The sequence below is a fragment of the Oryzias latipes genome, chromosome 16 (assembly GCF_002234675.1).
Source record: "Oryzias latipes chromosome 16, ASM223467v1".
Classification (NCBI taxonomy): domain Eukaryota; kingdom Metazoa; phylum Chordata; class Actinopteri; order Beloniformes; family Adrianichthyidae; genus Oryzias; species Oryzias latipes.
This window is the reverse complement of record NC_019874.2, coordinates 1,219,234-1,241,146: the sequence shown is the minus strand read 5'-3', so window position 1 is coordinate 1,241,146 and position 21,913 is coordinate 1,219,234. Positions and strand designations below refer to the sequence as shown.

Below are 21,913 nucleotides of genomic sequence, written 5' to 3'. Positions count from 1 at the left end.
CGGGTCGATGATGTCACTGCTATCTCCATGTGTCCGGCTGCTAACAGACACAGACATGCTAGCAGCAGTGTAGCTTTGTGTCAGCGGCAGAGGAGAGGACTTTGTGATGGTTGTGAACTTTTGATGATTTTACACAGCTTCTCAGGACGACGTAGCAGCGAATCTGATTTTGCTGTTCGATGACAGCTGGAGCCCAATCAACAGATAGCAGATTTCGCCATGCTAAATGTTTGCTGGTTGTACCAACACGCATTCGGCGCGACGCTGCAGGAGACTATCTTCTAAATGTGCTTTACTATTGTGATCATTATTAAGGGCCTGCTCGCTCATTTTTTTTTTTAAATCCGTGCGGTCAGTGCTTTTCTTCGCTGCAAGGAGGACCAAAAGACGGGTTAGCATTAAGCTAATATGTGCTAAATACATTAGCCGTGTAGGTACTAAAAACTCTGAACGGGCAATGACCACCTTGGATGTAAATATGTGGGAATTACATCATCCTTTATTTTGTTCTGGACACCACTGGAAACACAAATTCATATGATGGTTTCTCAGATCGTAGCAGCATTTCCGCCTTCGGCGATCGGGAGATTCGCGTTGCGGGGCTTTGTGCTCCGCTATGTGAAGGCAGCTACCGGTCCGAAGAAAAAAAGCTTATTGGGGGGTTCAACGAACCGCGGTGCGTCTGAAGGAGGACCGCAGAAGGCAGAAATGCTGCTACGTCGTCCTGAGAAGCTGTGTAAATTCATCAGAAGTTCACAACCATCACAAAGCCCTCTTCTCTGGCGCTAACACAAAGCTACACTGCTGCTAGCATGTCTGTGTCTCTTAGCAGCCGGACACATAGAGAAAGCACTGACGTCATCGACCCGCCTCCTCTCTGGAAGTGCTTATTCGAATTGAATAATGCGACAATGTTCGCAGGGTTGATGTTATGAAATGAAAATGCAATACTCCCTTTGCATTTTCATTTAATTATGACACAGAATAATCGTTTTTTAAGTAGAAAATGAAAAAGCATTTTGAAGTATTGATTTTTCATTTTAATTTTGAGTCATTTGATGCAGCTTCATTGTGAAAATGAAAAATCATTTCTGTTAATCCATTATAATTGTCAAATTAGACATTTCTAAATGAATTATGCTACACATTTACCAGAGAACCTTTTGAAAATGAAACGTCAAATACCATTTTCTTTATCATTTTAATTAAATGACAGAATAAGCAGTGTTGAAAAAAATGAAAAAGACTTTTGACGGATTACTTTTTCATTTTAATTTTGAGTCAAAAAATACAGCTTCATTTTGAAAATGAAAAAGCATTTCTGGTTTTGACTTTTTTTTTTTCATTTTTAATTATGCTACACATTCGCTTCCATATTATGTCAAAATTCAAAGTGAAATGCAAACTGTCAGACTCTCATCAGGGCAGGGCCTACCACCCAAATTTGCTAAGTCCTGCCTCCACTTCCTTTGGTTGACCGACTAAAAATATTAAAGACTTAATAAAATCTTTGGTTTCTACTAACGTGTTTGGAGCTGAGGAGGAACACTCTTCCATTCACTGATTTAGGATTTACACTCTGACCCATAAACAGATCTGAAGTAAGAAGTGGAGGTGGAAGGCCCCGACCTGATTAGAGTCTGACAGTTTGCATTTCGATTTGAATTTTCGTAAAGCGCAATGCTATGCAAATGAAAATGTATTACACCAGGGGGCGCTGTTTTACCGATGATTTTAATTTGAATTTTGACACAAAAACAGCCTGTTACTTTACAATACATTAGATTTTAAGATAATTTGAAATCAATTTAAAGCCAACCATCTTTTGAAATGTCATTTTTAAAAATAAAATTGTAAATTCCAAAATGCATTTTCATTTGAATCATGACATCAGAATCCATGACAATTTAAAATGCTATTGATTTTTTATTTAATAATTAATTTTGTTTTCAAATATTCATATTGAATTCTAAATCTTAATTCTAAATTTCAAAATGTATTTTTACATTGCAAGCCTGAATTGCAAATTGAATTGTCAATTCATAATTGCATAATTATTTGAATTAGGACTCAAAAAAACGTCCATAGGGTTTAAATGCATATTTCCCTCATTGAAATGCTAATAAACTGACATCACTCCTCTCCTCACTGCTGAGAGTTTGGGTTCACCCATCGTATTTTCCCTCACGAACAAGCTCCAATTCTAACAGGATTTTTTTTTCCGTCTGCTTCCGATTCATGATTTGAACAAAGAAACTCAGAAATGTAATTTTAAAACAGAAAAATACGGTTTTGCTGTTAACATTCACCCATTGAATTCAAGGACAGAAAAGTAAATATCCTGGTTCTACTGCTCCCTTCATCAAAACATACCTGTAGTCATTCTAACCCAGAGGTCAAACCCACTTCTTTAATGGCAAAAATAGAAAAAAAACTACCATAAAGGTAAAGTTGATTCGCCTGAGCCCTGAGAGGTTAGGAAAGGAAATGTCATTTTTATTTGAGCATTCTTTTATACCAGTACAAAAACAAGAAGACTCTTTCACACACTGCTAAAAGCATAATAGCAGGAATCGAAGGGTCTAAGCCACAAGAAAGTCAACGGCAATGATTACGTTTCCATAAATTGTATCAAAGCTTGGTTGGTGTAGTGTCATGAATAGGGACATTTTTAATTCCTAATATGTTAAATCAAAGTGATTCTTTGCTTCTCGTTTTCACAAAAGTAATCAAGTTTAATTAACAGACATTTCTTACTTCAAATACATGACATGCTAATGACTACAAAAAGAAAGTTTAGACTTTTGTGTAGATGTTGTGTCATGGTGATGGACCACAAATTGAATAACTGTAATTCTGGACCATAATTCCCAATCAGCCCATTCAATGTCACATTTAAAATTCAACAGCTTTCTATTGGCATTCCTTAATCTATCCGCTTTATATTAAACACAACAAACAACACGTTCACAATGTCAACACATTCTGATCTTGCAGGTTTCAGAATTCTTTGTCATGAAAGGAAAGTACAACTCATGTCAGTCTTTCCTCCAAAAAAATAAAAGCTTTCAAAAAACCTTTTCGTGTTTTAATGATGCAGCTCATCTGCTTTGTAACAACACTATACCCTAAAAATGATTACAAGTAAAAGTACTGAGTTCACGTTTGCAAATAAAACACAAAAATGCATAAAAATGCACCAATGAAACAAACAATAGCAAATAACAATGAAGAGCCACACTTTTTACCCCCCTCCAATTTTATTTTGAAATAATTAGTGAGACCTCGCGCTTTAGGAAGGCCACAACCTGTGGGTTCATATAGGGAATACCTTTGCTAGATCTGATATCTGATAGCTGCAGCTTTTTGAAACTGTTGAGTACAAAACAATCCTGTTAAAGCAGTCTGGTAAGTCATGCATTGTTTTCAGAGGAATGAGATGATTGGTGCTGGAGAAAAGAGTCCAAGCAGGAAAAAGTCTGTGTGCACTCTGTGCACTCATAAAGGTCTTCGGAGGAATTCTCCATTTGTTTCCGTTTATGCTTACTCCCATCATCTTCTACATCGTCAATGTTATTCTTTTCCTGGTCAGCCAGAACATTTCCAGACGTCTGTCCATCATCTGGCTCTTCGGTGCTTGGGTGATTCTGAAGATGAAGCTCAAGGGATGAAGAGTTCCTAAACTGCGCTGGACACTGAGGACATTTATTGGGCTCCTTCTTGTGATAGCGCAAGTGGCGTTGGTACACGCACAAAAGCCCGAACTTCTTTCCACACTCCTGACACTTGTAGTTGACTCTCCCTGTTTTCCCCGACTGCTTCTCCTTTGGATTCTGCTCACTTGAAGTCTGCTCGCCATCTGATACATCATCGACCACGCCTTTGTGTTTGTCGCTATCGAGAGATTCTACAGAAGACCCGTTGTGAGGAGCTGCAAGCAAGTGTTTCAAGTTTGGTTTCTTGTCCAAATCAGCTTTGTGGTACATGGCTAAATGTCTTCTCAGATCGCAGCGCTGTGGAAAGTGTCTACCACAAAATACGCAAGTGTGCATGGTACCTTTGTGATATCTCATGTGGCGAGATAAACTACTGGAATGATTGAAGACACGGTGACAGTGCTTACAGGGGTGCAGCTTTCCATTAGGGTTACTAGTTCTACGCCTGCCTTTGGGTGGGATCTTTCGCCTAAAAGGTCTTTGGGATTCTTGATTTAGTTTATCTATTTCTTCCTGAGTTTGATGTGTGATGTGATGCTCCTTTAAAGCTGTTAATTTTTCAAAACGATCCCCGCATAAACCGCACCTGTAGGGCCTGAAGTCTGACTCGGTGTCCATCTCACCGCTCCCACTCTTGACGTTGATGGTTGCACCATTGATGTGGCAGTTCACAGGTTCCGTTTGATCAGCATCGACACAATCCAATTCGACTTCGGATGCAAAACCAGCATCCAGTTCTTTTCCCCTGCAAAGGTAGACTGAGTGGGTCTGGAAATCTGACATCCAGAAGAAACTCAGTTTACACTTCTTGCAAGTATATGTTTTCTCCAACTTCTTCTCCAGTTTGTTCTCTGCTTTGAATGACGCTTTGGGCGAAGAGTGCTTCTCTTTTTTATGAGCACTAAGGGCATCCACCTTCAAGAAGCGTTTACCACACTGACCACAGCAGTGAAACCTCTCTTTGCTGTGTTCCTCAAGATGTTTCTTCAGCCGGAGTCTATCTTCAAAGATCTTGCAGCACAAAGTGCACTTGTAGCCTCTTTCTGTGTTTCGATACTGCTGATGGCGATGCAGACTCTGGAGGCTGGTGAATGATCGGCTACAAATTTCGCAGCGGTGATGGACCTGAAGAGACTTGTCAGGGTTCAAGTCTGTTTTGAAAAGGTCTTTGTGAGGGGAGGGCTGCAGCCGGGAACTTGGAGACGCTGGTTTAGCAGAGTTTGAGAACTGGGACGGCAACACTCCAGAAGAAGCTGGTTTCACAGACGACTGTAAAGAGTTAAAACAGTGCGACTGCGAAAGTCCGTTCACAACAGTCAATGTGCCATTTTCCTGAAGCACGTACTCCCGAGGGATTTCTAATCCGTCAGATGAACCATCAAAGGAAAATGAATCCAAAGGCCCGTGACTGGTCATGTGGGCTAACACACTGGCATACTGACTGAAGCCACCCCCACATTCAGTGCAGATGAAGCTACATTGTTCCTCACTGAAATGAGCTGCAGAAATATTATTCACAGCTTTCTGCTTCTCCATGATGAACTGATTGTGTCTGTGGGCTTATGGCATCCCTCTTTAACCTTGAAGTGCGACTTGAACTATCCAGGTACAGTCGACATTGATCCTTATGTGGAAGACAGCCGGCTCACTCATCACTGGTCCAGATTGCTGCCAGTTTTGTTGCTCCTCCATGCTATCCTACAACCTGGATGAAGAAATACACAAAAATAAAAGAGTAATCAAACAAAACAAGTCATTCAAACACAGAAAACACCATTTTAAGAATGCCTGCACTGTCCCTATTAACCCTTGTGCTATCTTAGATGACCCCACCCTTCCATTGAAGTGTTCTCCCTACCATGACAAAGGTGGATAAAGGTGGAAAGATTTCATGTAATCCATGGACACCAGTGAAGATCACAAATCATTAAAGAAAAAAGGTTCAGCGCACTGTCTAGTGGGTCTAGATGACCCAACTCCCAACGTTAAAGTGCCTAGGATAGCACAAGGGTTAAAAAACAAGAAGATAATTCAGTTTTAAGTCCCACTCTGATCATCTTTTGGTCGACTTTAAAAGGGTTCCCAATGGTCTTTTAATTATAATTATACCGTTTTTAACCCATAAAAAATAGTTTTGTCTTCTAGGACATAGTTTTTGAGAAGCTCATTGGAAATCTGCCGATGTGTTGTGGGTGGGACCGATGATGCAGAACAAATTCAGCTTTTCCCAAGACAAACCCTGTTACCACATTACAGATACAGCTCATCACGCAGACTTAGCAAAGATCCTGAATGTGGGTCTCATCAAAACGGTGGTGACGCCAACCAGGAAGTAACAAAACGTTGCAGTACCGCAACTGACCAGAGGGGCTGGTGCTTAGAGAGCATTTTTGCATCGACCCCCATCTTAAAATAGTAATGTTCCCCCCTCAAATAAATACGACGGAGTTTTAGGGCCACGGTGAGGAAAAAAAATTCTGGCCAACGTGGCGAGATTAAAGTCGTCATGTCGACTTTAATCTCGTCATGACGAGAAAAAACTCGACACAAAGTTTCGAGAAAAAACTCGTCTTGTCGAGATAAAAGTCGAAATAAAGTTTCGAGATTAAAGTCGCAATGTTGCGCGCGAGAGAAAAAAACTCGTAAATTTACGAGATTATTGTGGAAGTGAGAATGCAGAGCAGCAGGTGAACGCCGTGCAGCAGCAGATCAGACCGACTAAACGTAGTTGAACAGGTGAGCTGAATGTTTATTGATAACGTTCCAAATGTCTGGAAGCTCATTTGTTTGATTTACAAGTTATTAAAGTTTTATTTATTGATGGTTGGTTTGCAGGATCTCTGCCTCCATACTCTGCAGCCCGATGATGAAGCCGGCATCGGGTGTCCCTGCAGCTGTTTACTTGAATCCTTTCTTCCTCCACCAAAGACAAGATCTCTATGTTTGTGTGATGCTTCCGTCTGAGGAGGAGAAGCACTTTTTGCCTTTTTCAACGTTGTAATGCTAATATAATAGACTATTTTCATTCATCTTTGTTTTTTAATGATCAAACGGGTCGCTTCATCTGCAGGAGGGGGCGTATGTAACACTGTTTACTTCCGCATTGGTGATCGGATGACAGGTTCATGACGTAATGTGACAGATGAACTTCAGGGTTTGTGAATGAAAAGGAGAATAAAGGCTGCAGCGGTCCACTACACCCAAACGTTTCTCTGAGCTCCTTATTTTACAAATACCCGGAAAGACGGCTCCACTAACAATAATCTGATTTTGAGTCGCCAAAAGGTTCAGCATCTCTTTGTTTTAAACCTATAATCCGAAAATAAAGCTTCACAAAAGGCTCTACATCTTTCATCTTCAAGCTAGGCTCCGATAAACAGATAACTTCGGGGTTTTCTCCTTTTTAATCTATGAATTTTTTCCTGTAAATTTACGAGTTTTTATCTCCTAATAAAATTACTTTTTTCTGGTGGCCATAAAACTCTGTCGTAAACTCTTAAATACAAAGCCACTAGCTCACTAACAGCCATAACATTGAATACTCCTGAAAGACTCAGCTTCACTGCTCGCGCGCAACATTGCGACTTTAATCTCGAAACTTTATTTCGACTTTTATCTCGACACGACGAGTTTTTTCTCGAAACTTTGTGTCGAGTTTTTTCTCGTCATGACGAGATTAAAGTCGACATGACGACTTTAATCTCGTCATGTTGGCCAGAATTTTTTTTCCTCACCGTGGCCCTAAAACTCCGTCGTAAATAAACCCCTTTAATGCCAGGTGCTTCAACTTTTTATGTCATTGATGGCTGCATATTTAATTCATGACAACTGCGGGGCGAAGTGATTTCTTTTTGTACATTTCTTTTCAGCTTTGTTTATTGAACATTTTCAAATAACAGACATTCCAGTGCAAAGTGTTTACAATTATGGATGAGGAAAACAATCCAAGAATGTCACCACTATGGATTCCTATACTGTTCATAATTAAATAAATAAAAATTTAATTAAATAAATAAATAGGACCTCATGCAAATACACTATCAACCAAGAAATCTCTCATAAATATATAAAAAGATCATGAAATTGTGAAAAACCTGCACACTGATTTTAAATTAGCCATAATATCATTCAATATATTCATTTTACTTTAAAAACCTGTTCATTATTTTGAAAGAGCATTTTAAAATATTCATTTTTAATCATGTTGAATATTATTATAATTCTATGTCTTTTATCAGAACCTAGTTTTTCAAAATCAATATTTTCCAAAGTAGCTTTGTTTTATTTCATGTTGCTGTTTTTCAGAATGACATATTTATTTCATGAAGAGCTTTTTCAGCAGAATGAGTCTATCTGTCAATCAGTGAAAGTGGGCAGGATCTAAACGCTCATTGGCTTATCCATGGAAATCGACTGATATTCCTCGATACCCGCTCAGCGGTGTGCCGGTCAGAGAGATTACACATTTCAGCGATATCTGCACGGCTTTGCTGACATTAGAGATCAAATAGAGACAAACTATCCGTCTGCTGCAGAAGATGCAAACATGGACGACTCTGTTTTTTTAGTTTGAGGGTTTGTGTGGACCAAACCACAGAGGATCTCCCGTCGTCCACGTCTCAAAGCCCCCCTTGAAACACTCCTCGTTCTCACGCCATTCACTCAGAGCTCGTCTCTGCAGCTAACAGCTCTGCTGTCTGTGCTCACAGATCCAGTCTGACGTCACGGGAGGCGAGCTGGCGGCCAGACTGGCTGGGGAAAGCGGAACAAGCCTGCTCGGGCCTCCTGAACCTTATGATATTTTTCTATTTTCATTGAGACAATGATTATAAATCAGGTCCTCTGGCTTTATTTTTCCCTCTCGGGGAAAATGTTGAACCTTTCCTGCAATGACATTTCTGACCAAGGTCAGAAAACGCAGCGGATATCCGGGATTTGATTTGGGGTTCACGTCCCCGTTCTGACCCTCCACAGCGAGTTAATAAAAGAACTGTACTTTGGAGGAAACCTTTTTTTACTATTACTTGCGCTCACACACACACTTGCTGCGCGCTCTGATTTACACGTAATTAAAGACGTAGTTTGACTGCAGGAGCTGAAGCAAAGACTCTCTCTGGGATGATCTCATGAACTCAAACATGGAAACATTGATATTATTTAAAACTATTCAAACTAAATAAACCTGATCTTTTAACATTCTCCGTGTGCATTGTGCATCCATGCATTGTAAGTGAGATAATCACAGACACCACTCCACATGTGGCTATCAGGATAAAAACATTAGCTGGTAGCTCCTCCCGCACGCGGCATGGTGCGGGAGGAGCGTCAGAAAGAAAAAAGAAAAAAAAGAAAAAAAAGATTTAAAAAGAAAGGAAGGAAAGAAAAGTGCAGATAGGACCTTTCAGTCATATACACGGCTAAACAGAAATGTTTTAAGTCTAGATTTGAACATGAGCACAGAAGAGGCCTGTCTTACGACTTCAGGGAGGCTGTTCCAGATTTTAGCTGCAGAATATTGAAACGCTGATTCCCCTTGTTTAGTTCTGACTCTGGGTATCAACAGGAGGCCGGCGCCTGAGGTCCTCAGAGTACGAGATGGTTCATATGGCACTGACATGTCAGAGATGTACTTTGGTGCTCGGCCATGGAGAGACTTGTACACAAGCAGAGCTGCTTTGAAGTCTATTCTTTGAGGTACAGGGAGCCAGTTCTGAGACCTGAGCACAGGACTAATGTGATCATACTTCCTGGTTTTCGTCAGGACTCGAGCAGCAGCATTCTGGATGTACTGAAGCTGTTTTACAGCTCGTTTGGAGAGGCCGGTGAGCAGGCCGTTACAGTAGTCTAACCTACTGGAGACAAATGCATGAATAAGTATCTCCAGGTCTCGCTTTGAGATTATGTTTTTGATTTTGGCAATGTTTTTCAGGTGGTAAAATGCCGCTGATGTTACTGACTTGATATGGCTGTTAAAGTTCAGGTCAGAGACCATGATTACCCCTAGATTTCTGACTTGATTTGAGGGTTTAAGAGACAGAGAATGAAGGTAGCTGCTGACAATTTCTCTTTGTTTCTGTGGGCCAAAAACAATAACTTCGGTCTTGTCTGAGTTTAGCTGGAGAAAGTTGTTCTGCATCCACGCACTGATCTGTTGGAGGCAGTGGCTGAGTGAATCCACCGGCCCATATTCACCTGTTGTCAGTGACACATAGATCTGAGTATCATCTGCATAGTTGTGATAAGAAATGTTATTACTGCGTATTAACTGCCCTAGTGGCAGCATGTAGAGGTTGAACAGAAGGGGTCCCAGGATCGATCCCTGGGGCACACCACAATTCAAGCCCATGTAGTCTGAGACACAACTCCCAATTTCAACAAAATATTTCCTGTCTTCCAGATAAGACTTGAGCCAACTTAGGGCAGATCCAGAGATGCCAACCCAGTCTTGGAGTCTGTGCAAAAGGATCCCATGATCAACAGTATCAAAGGCAGCACTCAGGTCTAGCAGGATTAAGACAGAGACTTTTCCATCATCAGTGTTCAGGCAGATGTCATTGGTTACCTTGATAAGAGCAGTTTCTGTGCTATGATGGGGTCTAAAACCTGACTGGAAAACATCAAACGAATTGTTTAATAAGAGAAAGTCAGTGAGCTGTTGGTAGACAACTTTTTCAAGGACTTTTCCTAAAAATAGCAGATTAGAGATAGGTCTGTAATTATTCAGTACAGTGGGATCAAGACCGCTCTTTTTCAGGAGGGGTTTAATGACTGCAGTTTTTAAGGCCTCTGGAAATATTCCAGATTGAAGAGACATGTTAACTATTTGAGTAATTGATGGCAACACACTGTTCAAGACAGACTTTAGAAATCTAGTGGGTAAGACATCAAGGCAGCATGTAGACGAGCTCAGACGGGTGATGGTCTCTTGGACAATTTGGTCAGTGACAGGTACAAAGTGAGACAGCTTAGAGTGAGTAGGTGGCCGTTGGATAGTTATATGTGTTGTGGAGTTGATGGCTTTTTTAATGGCCTGAACCTTGTCATTGAAAAATACAGCAAACTCATTACATTTGGGTGTACAAACCAGTTCTATTGGTAGCTGGGTTGGAGGGTTAGTTAATCTGTTAACTGTTGTGAACAGGATACGAGAGTTGCTGCTGCAACTTCCAATTATTTCAGAGAAGTACCTTTCCCTTGTTCTGCATAAGATCTGGTTGTAAACTTACAACTCCGCCTTATATATTCCATAATGAACCTCGAGTTTTGACTTGCGCCACTTTCGCTCGGCTCTGCGGCACTGTTGTTTCTGTGCCCTGACTAGATCATCATTCCTCCAGGGAGCTTTCTGTCTATGTTTTCTCAATTTAACTTTCATAGGGGCAATGGCATCCAGAACATTCAAGATGCTAGAAGTAACAAAATTCAGCATTTCATCAACATTGGCACCAGAGACGTTTTCAGGGTTTATCATTTCTACAAACTGTGCCCTAGTGCTCTCATTTATTTGTCTCCTTTGGACAACTGCAGGGCCAGGCGGTGGTTTGGGAGCAACAGACAGGTCAAAGCAAAATAAATGAAAATAAAATGGAAAAAAATAATAATAATAAACTCGCAATTTGTAGTAAAATTATGAATTTAGGAGGAAAAATTAGTAGAAAAATAGTTTAGTTGTAATCAGATGGCAAGACCACGGTTTTGACTGTAGAAAGGGATTCCAGGTAGCCTGAAATGATTTGATTGAGCCTTTAAGTGAGAACCACAGCTTCTCAAGTTTAAGATTGTAAAGCTCTTCACGGAGCCAGTGGACATTCGAAGGGGAACAGGGATCTTTCCAGTTCAGTAACTCTACTCATGTTCTGTAGCAGAGTTGTAAAAAGCAAAGGCCGTTTCATTGTGCCTGGTACAGCAACATCCGGAGCAACTCAAAACATTGCAGCGATAATTCCCATTTCATTGCAACAGTTTAAAAATTATACTCCAAATGACCCTCATCGACATAGGTGACAAACATCTAACATAATAGGCCTCCATCCAATTGGTCAACAACTTGAAGGCGTACATCCGATTGGTCAAATGCATAAAGGCATTTATTTGATTCGTTAAATACTTCAAGCTGCCATATGATTGTTTTAGCACATTTAAGGTTTACTATTTATTGCGATTTTTTCCGTCTTCTGCGATGTGCACATTGCAGAGCTGGAAATTGCGATTACGATAAATTTGTGGTATATTGTGCAGGCCTAATATACACTGACCAAAAATATAAACGCAACACTTTTGTTATTGCTCCCATTTTTTATGGTATGAACTCAATGTGAAACCAGTTCTCTGAAATATTGTTCACAAATCTGTCTAAATCTGTGATAGTGAGCACTTCTCCTTTGCCAAGACAATCCATCCCACCTCACAGGTGTGCCATATCAAGATGCTGATTAGACAGCATGATTATTGCACCGGTGTGCCTTAGACTGGCCACAAGAAAAGGCCACTCTGAAATCTTCAGTTTTGCAGTTTTGCAAACGCTGAACAATTTCCCATTTCCACGTCGATTATTACCGACATCTGTAGCTTGTCAGATGCAATTAAATAGATGGAAATAAAATGCCCCATCACAATTCGTAATGACGCAGAATGGCTGATCTTGCGCTCTTAGAAGATGTGGCAAATGGAAGAATTCGGAGTGAACGCATCTTTAGACAGCAAGAAGACTTGCTGGCAAATGAGGACGATTGGCTTATGAGCCGGTTCCGACTTCCTCCAACCGTCCTGTTGGACCTCTGCGGGCTTTTGGGCCCGGCGTTACAGAGGAGCACTCGGAGGAACCACGCCGTGCCTGTTTCACCCGGTGCATCTGGCGCGTCGGTGTCCCCCTCCGCCTCAGTCACCACTCCACTTAACAGGGATTCCCCAATAATTGCCGCCAGTCTCTAATCAAGAGGGGTCAGCTCCGGTGTCCCCTTTCCCCCACCTGTGGTAGACACAATCTGGCGATGGAGCGCTAGACGTTTTTTTGCCTCGACTTTGATGTCCGACCATTTCTTTTTTATTTCGTCCACGGTCCGAAGTTGTGAGGCTACAGCATTTACGGCGTCTGCCACCGTTTGCCACTCAAGTGCCTTTTTGGCATTAGTAATGCCCACACTGTGCCCTCCAAACAACATTTTTCTCCTCTTTTCCACCTCGCCAAAGATAACTTCTACTTCACATTGATTGAAGTTAGAATTTTTTGATTTCCTCTCTGTGTTTGCCATGAATTCGCAATCAATGAATATTAACTTGTGGGTGTTTCACAGACTATTTATGGGCAACTATGGGCGTGTTATGAAGCCGCAAAATCTGTGCTACATTTAGAATTGATTGTGATTTATTAAAGGAAAACTCTGTAGGATGTGCGCGGGCCCGGTTTTATAAATCTGAATATTTCTGTGCGTACACACTTCCTATGTTTCATCCGTACGCCACTTCTGACGCAAATCCTACGCAAAGTTTTATAAATGAGGCCCCAGGTCCTCTACCAGAAGCCTGGGAGCTTGAGGGTCCTGCAGTATCTTAGCTGTTACTAGCACTGCGCTTTTCTGGGCTGAGAGGTCTGAGGTCTTTCCAGGTATCTGTACCACTCCTCAAGCTTGGGGGTTACAGCCCCGAGTGCTCCAATTACCACAGGCACCACTGTCACCTTCACTTTCCATGCTTTCTCCAGTTCTTCTGAGTCCCTGGTATTTCTCCAGTTTCTCATGTTCCTTCTACCTGATGTTCCCATCACTTGGCACTGCCACATCCACCACATAGCTTTTCTCTGTTCTTTATCCACCACTACAATGGTTCGCCATTACCATCCTGTCCATCTGTCTCTGAAAGTCCAACAGGATCTTTGCTCTCTAATTTGACATTGGGGTTTCCGGTCCACAGGGCCCCAGACTGCGACCAAATGGTCGCATTTTGCGACCAAAATTTGAGAGTGTGCGACTGAATATTACATCCAGTCGCACATGTGCTACTAGTAAATTTGCCTCCCCTGCCTTTTGAAACAGTTGTGTTGTAATATTGGGCTATATGAATATAACTGACTTGAATTGAACTTTAAAGTGCAAAAATTTTATTTTACAATGCAAAGGCCCTTTAAAGTAAAAACAAAGACATGCATAAAACTTCCAGAATCCACTGCGACATGAACCTTTATTTTAAGCATTTCCTTTTTTTAAAAGTTATACATTTTTATTGTCTTGTGATTTTAATTTTACGTGTTTGTCTCCATGTTCCTCTCTAGGCCTGTGTCTTGGCATGGACAGTGGGATTATAATCCAAAACAATCCAACATTTCCATTTTTACGGTAGAAAAATGTTTAATCATAAGATTTGTGACGTGTGTGATTCATAAAAAGGAAAGCTTAACATTTGAGTGACTGTTCTGTTTATTCACACTGATGTTTCAATATGCAAGTAAAACAAATGGAACTATGGGTCAAAGTCAGGTCTGTACAACATGTATTTATTTTTGAAACCGGATCAATTATTCAAAATATCAAAAGCATTAACCACTAACAACTCAGTACATTTAATCCCCTGATTTATGGAAAGCATAGGGATTTTTTTAAACAATCACCTGACATGATGGCTGTCTGCCACAAAGCAAAGGGGTGATTGAATTGTTTTACATTCATGTCGAGTAAACACAGTGCTGGGATCAGCATCATGCAGCCTCTGGACATCCTCTTTCATCCTGTGCACCGCCGTTGGACCCAGCAGATGTGGATGGCCGTCACGCCCAAGTCCCTGTGATGGTTTTATTGAGCTTTCTGATGCCCGACAGACTTGACCATCACCAATAATCCAAACTGTAAATGTAAGAAAAAGAAAGTAGATTTTATTTAAATGTTTTTACACGTGGTATTTTTGCAAAGACATTTTAAAATACACAATGGAAAATCTTTTATCTTGCTTCTGCTCCAGATCCATATGTACATATTTATTGACAGAGTCTTTTTTTTGTTCTTCAAAGAACATCACAGTTTTTACTTTGTCAGCAGCAGAACAGCACCAGTCATGTTTAAGCTCTTCAGACCGGCATCCACATGCATGGACATCACATTTAGGGTTCTATTACCACAGTAGTTCATTCTGCTTAACTGGGCCCTGTGACTGTTTGTGTGGAGGGTCAGCTCAAACAGGAGCTCGGGTCTAAAGAGATTAATGACAATATGTTCAACTCAACTTAGGGGGAAAAAGAAAAACGTCTAACATTGTAATCACAACATTATGTATGGTCATATGCCAACAGTTTGATTTAACATGAGAGAGAAAAAATGACGTTTTCGTAGATTACTGTTGTTAAAAAATGTGTATATAAGGGTTACAATAAGATATTATAATTTGATGCAACATATTAAGAACTCAGAAATGACATATTCAAACTTGTTCAGGGTAGAGGTTGGTCATGCTAAACACGTAATACCTGAAAATATGGATTTGTTATCAAAACGTCCCTTGCACAGCTGTACTTTAAAAGTAAGGATGGCTTGATAAAATTGATGAATTGATCTGAACTGATTCAAGCATGATAAATCAATAATCAATCCATAAATGTAGAGAATGATCTTCAATGACTTGCCTTTTCTAGTGACCTAAAGCTTCACAGCAGTAAAGCCAAGGTCTGCTAGCTTGATGATAACGTATAATGGAATTTCCATTAGGTATGCTAATGCTAACGCTCGGTCGACCTAAATATACATTTCTGACTAAATGAACATCTTTATATAATCACAGGCAGGGATTGTCAAAACTCTTTACAGGAAAATAATTTTTCTTTAAGTGACCATTTGTGGTCTAAAGCACAGTATCCCTTTTCTGAAAGAAAGAGCAGAGCTGTAGCGTGAGCTCCACCTAGAGGCCAAACTGAAACACCCTCCAGGAGAGGCAGAACATAATGATCTGCACATTTTTGTTGGAGCTTCTCGTTTTAAGAGATTGTGTAACGCTGTATGGTAGGCCTGCACAATATACCGCAAATTTATCGTTATCACAAGATCAAGCTGTGCAATATGCATATCTCAAAAGACAGCAACATTTGCAATTCATGGTAATCTTAAATGTGCTAAAACAATCTTATGGCAGCTTGATTTATTTAACGAATCAAATAAATTCCTTCATAATTTGACCAATCGGAAAGACCCTTTAACGTTGTTGACCAATCAGATGGAGCCCTTTTATGTTAGATTTTCCCTCCTATGTTGATGAGGGTCCGTTGGAGTATAATTATTAAACTGTTTTTGGTTATTTCGCTATTTGTTTATATACCGCAAATTATATCGTTTTCGCAATATTGATCACTCATATTGCAAGTTTTCCTCATATTGTGCGGCCCTACTGTATGGTGTTAACAATCTTATTGGTTTATTATTTCACCAATACATTTTACAGCGCGTGAACTTTCCCAGATTAATATAAATATCTTTAAAACATATATAGATAATTATTGTATTTTTATACAAATATGTCTAAATGTGTAAGCCGTGTAAAATAAAAATTGAATTGAAATGAATTGAGTGGATCAAAAACTAAATTTTAAACAATTGTGAATCGAATCAATTGTGGAAATTATTGGTGAAAACTCCATTTAAAAGCTTTACGTATTCAGTGTAAAACACCAAGTACTTACCTTTGAAGATTCTTGATGCAAATATTAGTCCACCGCTGCGTTGGGGAGCTGGAGACTTTAGCCAAAGCTGGTAAGCATTAGCATGGAGATGTGTGGACCAGCATAAACCGTGGACAAAAAGGGGAAAAACGGCTTCATTCGGTTCTGCCCCTTTCCCCATATTTGAACCGTCAGAGTTAGTTGGAGTTAACTCCGGCCAATATGGCTGCGTCGGTGAGCTGACAATTCAAGCCTTAGCCAACATAGGGGACTGTAGAAGTCAATGGGTGACGTCAGAGATGCTCCATCCATTTCATATAAATATCTATGGTCTCATCCATAGAAGCTGCTAGGCACAATGAGGCATAAACATAAAGCAAAAATAAAAGAATGCTACCCTTGCACTAAAAAAGAAAAAAAGGGGGGGATTGTGTGTTTTTACTGTTGTTTTTTTACTTTGTCATAAAGAACATGTTTTTTTGAATTTACACAGATCCATTTATAAAATCTAAAATAATCAAAGGTTGTGAAATGGAGAAACGCAGTGGAAGCCTGAACCGTGCGTTAAAAAATAATAATGCACACTTCAAAGGCCATTAACCTGCTTATACCATGGTCACTTACAAAAGCAATACATATTAACCAGGTTTTAGTCCTTAATTCTTGTTTTTTTCCTGATTTGCATCGCTTTTCTCACAAAAAGCGGACTATTTGTTACGTAACAAATAGTCTGCGTCACGCCGCACTACCGCTGCAGTCAAGATTCGGTGATATAAAGCGATATATATATATATATATGCTGATCTTTCCGATGAGTTGAATAAAGCATCAGTTCAGAGTGAAAGTTCACCTCTTACCGCTTGTTTTTGTCCTGATAATGAAGCAAAAGGTTGTTTTAAAGAAGGCGGCGCAGCGAAACAAAACATCTAAGCTAGGTGACCGGAACTTCTTTTTTCACCGTGCAGTTATCCTGTGGAATATCACTTTTTAATGCACACCCAGCAGCCAATCAGAATCGAGTATTGACCCAGACCATGGTATAAGTAATCGTAACCGCCATCCCCTGATGTCAATCATGTTCTGGGGCCTCATTTATAAAACTTTGCGTAGGATTTGCGTCAGAAGTGGCGTACGGATGAAACATAGGACGTGCGTACGCACAGAAATATTCAGATTTATAAAACCGTGCGCACACACATCCTACGCATCTTTCCCTTAATAAATCACAACCAATTCTAAATGCTGCGCAGCTTTTGCGGCCTCATGACACGCCCATAGTTGCCCATAAATAGTCCGTGAAACGCCCACAAATGAATATTCATTGATTGCGAAATCATGGCACACACCGAGAGGAAATGAAAAAATAGTAACTTCACTCAATGTGAAGTAGAATTTATCGTAGGCGAGGTGGAAAAGAGGAGAAATATGTTGTTTGGAGGGCACAGTGTGGGCATTTCCAATGCCAAAAAGGCACGTGAGTGGCAGATGGCGGCAGACGCCGAAAATGCTGCAGCCTCACAACCTCGGACCGTGGCCGAAAAAAGAAAAGGTCGGACATCAAAGTCAAGGCAAAAAAAGTCTAGCGCTGAACCCCCCCCCCCCCCCCCCCCCCACACACACACACACACACACACACACACACTTACCCGTGGCAGACACCGGAGCTGACCCCTCCTGATGAGAGACTGGCGGCAATAATTGGGGAATCCCTTTTAAGTGGAGTGGTGACTGAGGCGCAGGGGGACACCGACGCGCCAGATGCACCGGGTGACACCCCCCCAAAAGCCCGCAGAGGAAGTCAGAACCGGCTCATAAGCCACTCGTCCTCGTTTGCCAGCAAGTCTCCTTGCTGTCTAAAGATGCGTTCACTCCGAATTCTTCCATTTGCCACATCTTCTAAGAGCGCAAGATCAGCCATTGTGCGTCATTACGCATTGTGATGGGGCATTTTATTTCCCTCCATTTAATTGCATCTGACAAGCTACAGATGTCGGTAATAATCGACGTGGAAATGGGAAATTGTTCAGCGCAAATGTAATTTCTTGTTGCTTTCTGAATGGTTGAGACCTACGCCATACATTGTTTTATCAAAAATAAAACAAACTAAAGGCATATGCATGAATACCATAATTCCGTACCTTATGAAGAAATGTTTTACTATGAAAACAACTTTCCCCAGTGGACAATTAATGCATCTCTCTCTATCTATCCACCTGTCCGTCTGATTGCACCTATATCTGCTCCGCCAGACGGACACACTGACGGGAATATCAGTTTTCTACATTATTTCGTTCTGTTAAATATATTATTTATGAGGATGAATTGCACAACATGCCAATATTGCAGAACATATTTCACTTTTCTTTTTGCAAATAATTGTTCATTTGAATTTCTGTTGTAATTTTCGTTTGACTTTTTTGTTTGTTTCACTGCTGATCGATCAAACGGGTGTTGGTGTAGCTGTTAATTGTGAGACTTGCTTTGTGAAGTCTTCATGTTATTTAAGAGAGGCAGTATTGTCATTTTCACTTTCACGTGTTTCTTCCATCTGCCGACGGCGTCGCCGTTTCTCATTTCACCCGTTTTTGTGCGTACGCCTGGGTCAGAGCTTGCGTGAAGGACCGCACATTTTCCCGTCAAGTTTGCTTTTTATAAATCTCAACTATTGCGTAGAGAGTGGCGTACGCCTTCTTTTGTGCGTACGCAACCTTTAGAAATGAGGCCCCTGGTGTTTAAAGTTGGGCTCAGCACCAAAAATGAAAATTTTGAATTGTAAAAACATAAGTTGACAATACAAAAGCAGCAAACAAACAACATTTCTTTTGTCGATAGTCTCTTTCACTCCATTTTCCTCTCATATTTTCCATACTTCTTTTAAGCTTAAAATGTATTTTATTCCTTCAAATTTACAATGTGTACTTTTAGGTGTAACCCCCCTACCCCTACCATCCTTTTCATTCACTTTAAGTTGATCCCATTTCACTTAACAGCCCATCATTTATGGAGTCCCAAACTGTTCTTAATTAAATAAATAAATTTTACCTTGTGCAATCACACAATCAATTATTAAATATCTCATAAATATATAAAAAGATCATGAAATTGAGAAAAACCTGCAAACAGATTTTAAATTAGCCATTTTATTATTAAATATTTTTCATTTTGCTTTAAAAACCTGTTCAATATTTTAAAACAGCATTTTATGTTTATTTCATAATGAGCTTTTTCAGCAGAAGGTTTTTCAAAATTTCATGATCTTTTATATATTTATCAGAGAGTTATTGTTGATTGTGTGATTCCACAAGGTCATGATTATTTAATTAATTATGAAAAGTTTGGGACTCCATAATCATGTAGGTCTAAGAAAGTCGCAATCATATGTGTTTCAAAGTTTATTTATTACTCACAAATTTTCTATAATTTTCTTAATTGTAACAATCTGGGGCTCCGTCACGTTTTCATAATAAAGGGCACTGAAATTAAATGTTTTATTCTTATACACTTATTTAATCGTGATCTCTTTTTAAGTCAGTCCTGGTCAAAATGATTAATGACATTGATAATAATTATGAAAGCGGACACGAATATTTCTATTCATAATAAAAGCTTAAATGTTCCTCATTACTTCAACTGTAAGGATGAACGTATATAATCCACACAAAAAAAAAAATCAACATTTCCACAAACACTTGCATTTGCCACACTTACAGTGGCAATCATTATTTTCATTCGTAATTATATGTTTACAACGCAATAAATACAAATATAAGGCATAAAAAGAAAGATGAGCGATAAGAGGCATGTTTTGGCAGCAGTTGTCCAGTTCCAATGTTTACCTGATCATTTACCCAAATAATAACCGGAAAGTCTTCACAATGACCATTTGTTGCATTATTATGTATTTACAAAACACTTTAAAAGTCAGACTATGGAAAAGGCTCATCAATTATCCTCTCCTCCTTCATCCTCCTGATCCCACAAAGCATGCACTTCTGAACAATCAAAAAATAAAGGGTTTCTGGGGGCGAAAACAGACTTCCTGCAGATTTGATAGTCGAAAAAGATACACTATGTACTTGTTCCACACATACTTTTCGAATGATCTTGCTGTGAAATAAGAGCACGGAAACGTGATGGGACAATGACCGAAAGAGACGACCATAGCAGCAAACACACATCAAACTGTTCACAGAGAATTAGCACGAAACTGTTTTTCTTTGTGATATAATTTCATACACGGTGGCTAAGCTAGCTGTTGTTAGCCGGAGCTTCGCTACTGCAGGGGAAACGGTGTTACGCTTTTGCGACGCAAACATTATAGAGTACCAAACATGAGCCAGTTGCTGAGTCTATTTAGGACTTACCGGAATCTCCGATACTTTCTCGAATGCAGTAAGTATCCTGTTTTAGTCTGCAGGAGACCGTCGCCTGCTAGTTGTTGAAGGCCCGGCGGGTGTCGCTGATCTTCTTCTTCCTGTGCAGTTTGCGCGCGTGGTGCAACCAGCGTTAAGGACCACTGCTGCCACCTACCGGCCACTGCTTTCACAGCTCTTTGTTAATCAGAAGAGAGGGACACAATTTACATATTAAAAATATAAATAAATGTTGTCAAAAAATTAACAAGTAAATAAAATAATGATAATTTTTTGGGAGGGTTGCAATGATTCACTTTCCCCACGATTCAGTTCAAACCTCAGTTTTCGGTCACGGTCCGATGTATGATTTGTGTATTACAAAACCAACAAAAAACTAATTAATTTAGAAAAATCCCTTTTTTAATTAGCTACCAAGCAAGTAGCAAAAAAAAACCAAAACATTTCAACTGGCTCATACTAAGCCTGGTGACATGTCATAAAACAATATTTCATAAATCCTTCAATCTAGTACAGCACATCTTTGACAATCAGCGTAAACATACTGGTATGCTGTAGTGATGCAACGTTTCCCTCTTCCCCACCATTTGGTTCAATGGTGCAACATAGGGTATAAATGTAGATACATCCAGTTTTAAACAGAGAATTGTGGCATCACTATTACTTACTCAGGTGTGCAACCAGACATATTTGGCTCTTTCATCCCTCCATTGTGGATCTTTGGCTTTAAAGAAAAATGCTGACAATTTGAATAAAAAATGAGATTGTAGTTTTAGTTCAATTGTTTTAGTTAGTTAAGTTATTTATGTCATTTGTTTTTAGAATTTTTACATGCCAGATAACTAAACAGTAAAATGGTGACAGATTGAGTCTAATGTAAGGGTTGAATATTATTAGAAAAGGTTAAAGCACATACATAATTTTTGGATTCTATACCAATTTTATAAATTTTATTATTAATAGTAAAAGGACAAAAATGATGACAGTGTACGAAAAGACTAAATGATAGAAAATGTCAGTTTTGACTTGGCTTTCTTTGCATTTTTAATTCAAGTACATTTGCTGCAGCAGGAGGATCTTATTTGTTACAGGGTGGATTTTATTTTGAAAAGAACTTGTGTAGGATGTCAAAAGTAGAAGAAGTAAAAAAAAAATTCAATAACTCAGAATCAGTTAACTTCTCCCTACTC

The 21,913-nt window shown here is 39.7% G+C and overlaps 1 protein-coding gene across 1 annotated transcript; it reads right to left on the bottom strand.

Annotated features, from left to right (window-relative positions):
• Positions 1–1,715: 1,715 nt before the first annotated feature.
• LOC101160968 (zinc finger protein 93) lies at positions 1,716–20,843 on the bottom strand. The gene is made up of 2 exons (XM_004086665.4): positions 20,715–20,843; positions 1,716–5,421 (listed from the first exon to the last, which is right to left on the bottom strand). The coding sequence occupies exon 2, from the start codon at positions 5,250–5,252 to the stop codon at positions 3,414–3,416; it is 1,839 nt and encodes a 612-aa protein (XP_004086713.1). The 5' UTR covers positions 5,253–5,421; positions 20,715–20,843; the 3' UTR covers positions 1,716–3,413.
• Positions 20,844–21,913: the final 1,070 nt, after the last annotated feature.

What these genes read in the sequence shown, in the direction of transcription:
- LOC101160968 (XM_004086665.4), bottom strand. Translation starts at nt 5,252, where the DNA reads ATGGAGAAGCAGAAAGCTGTGAATAATATTTCTGCAGCTCATTTCAGT.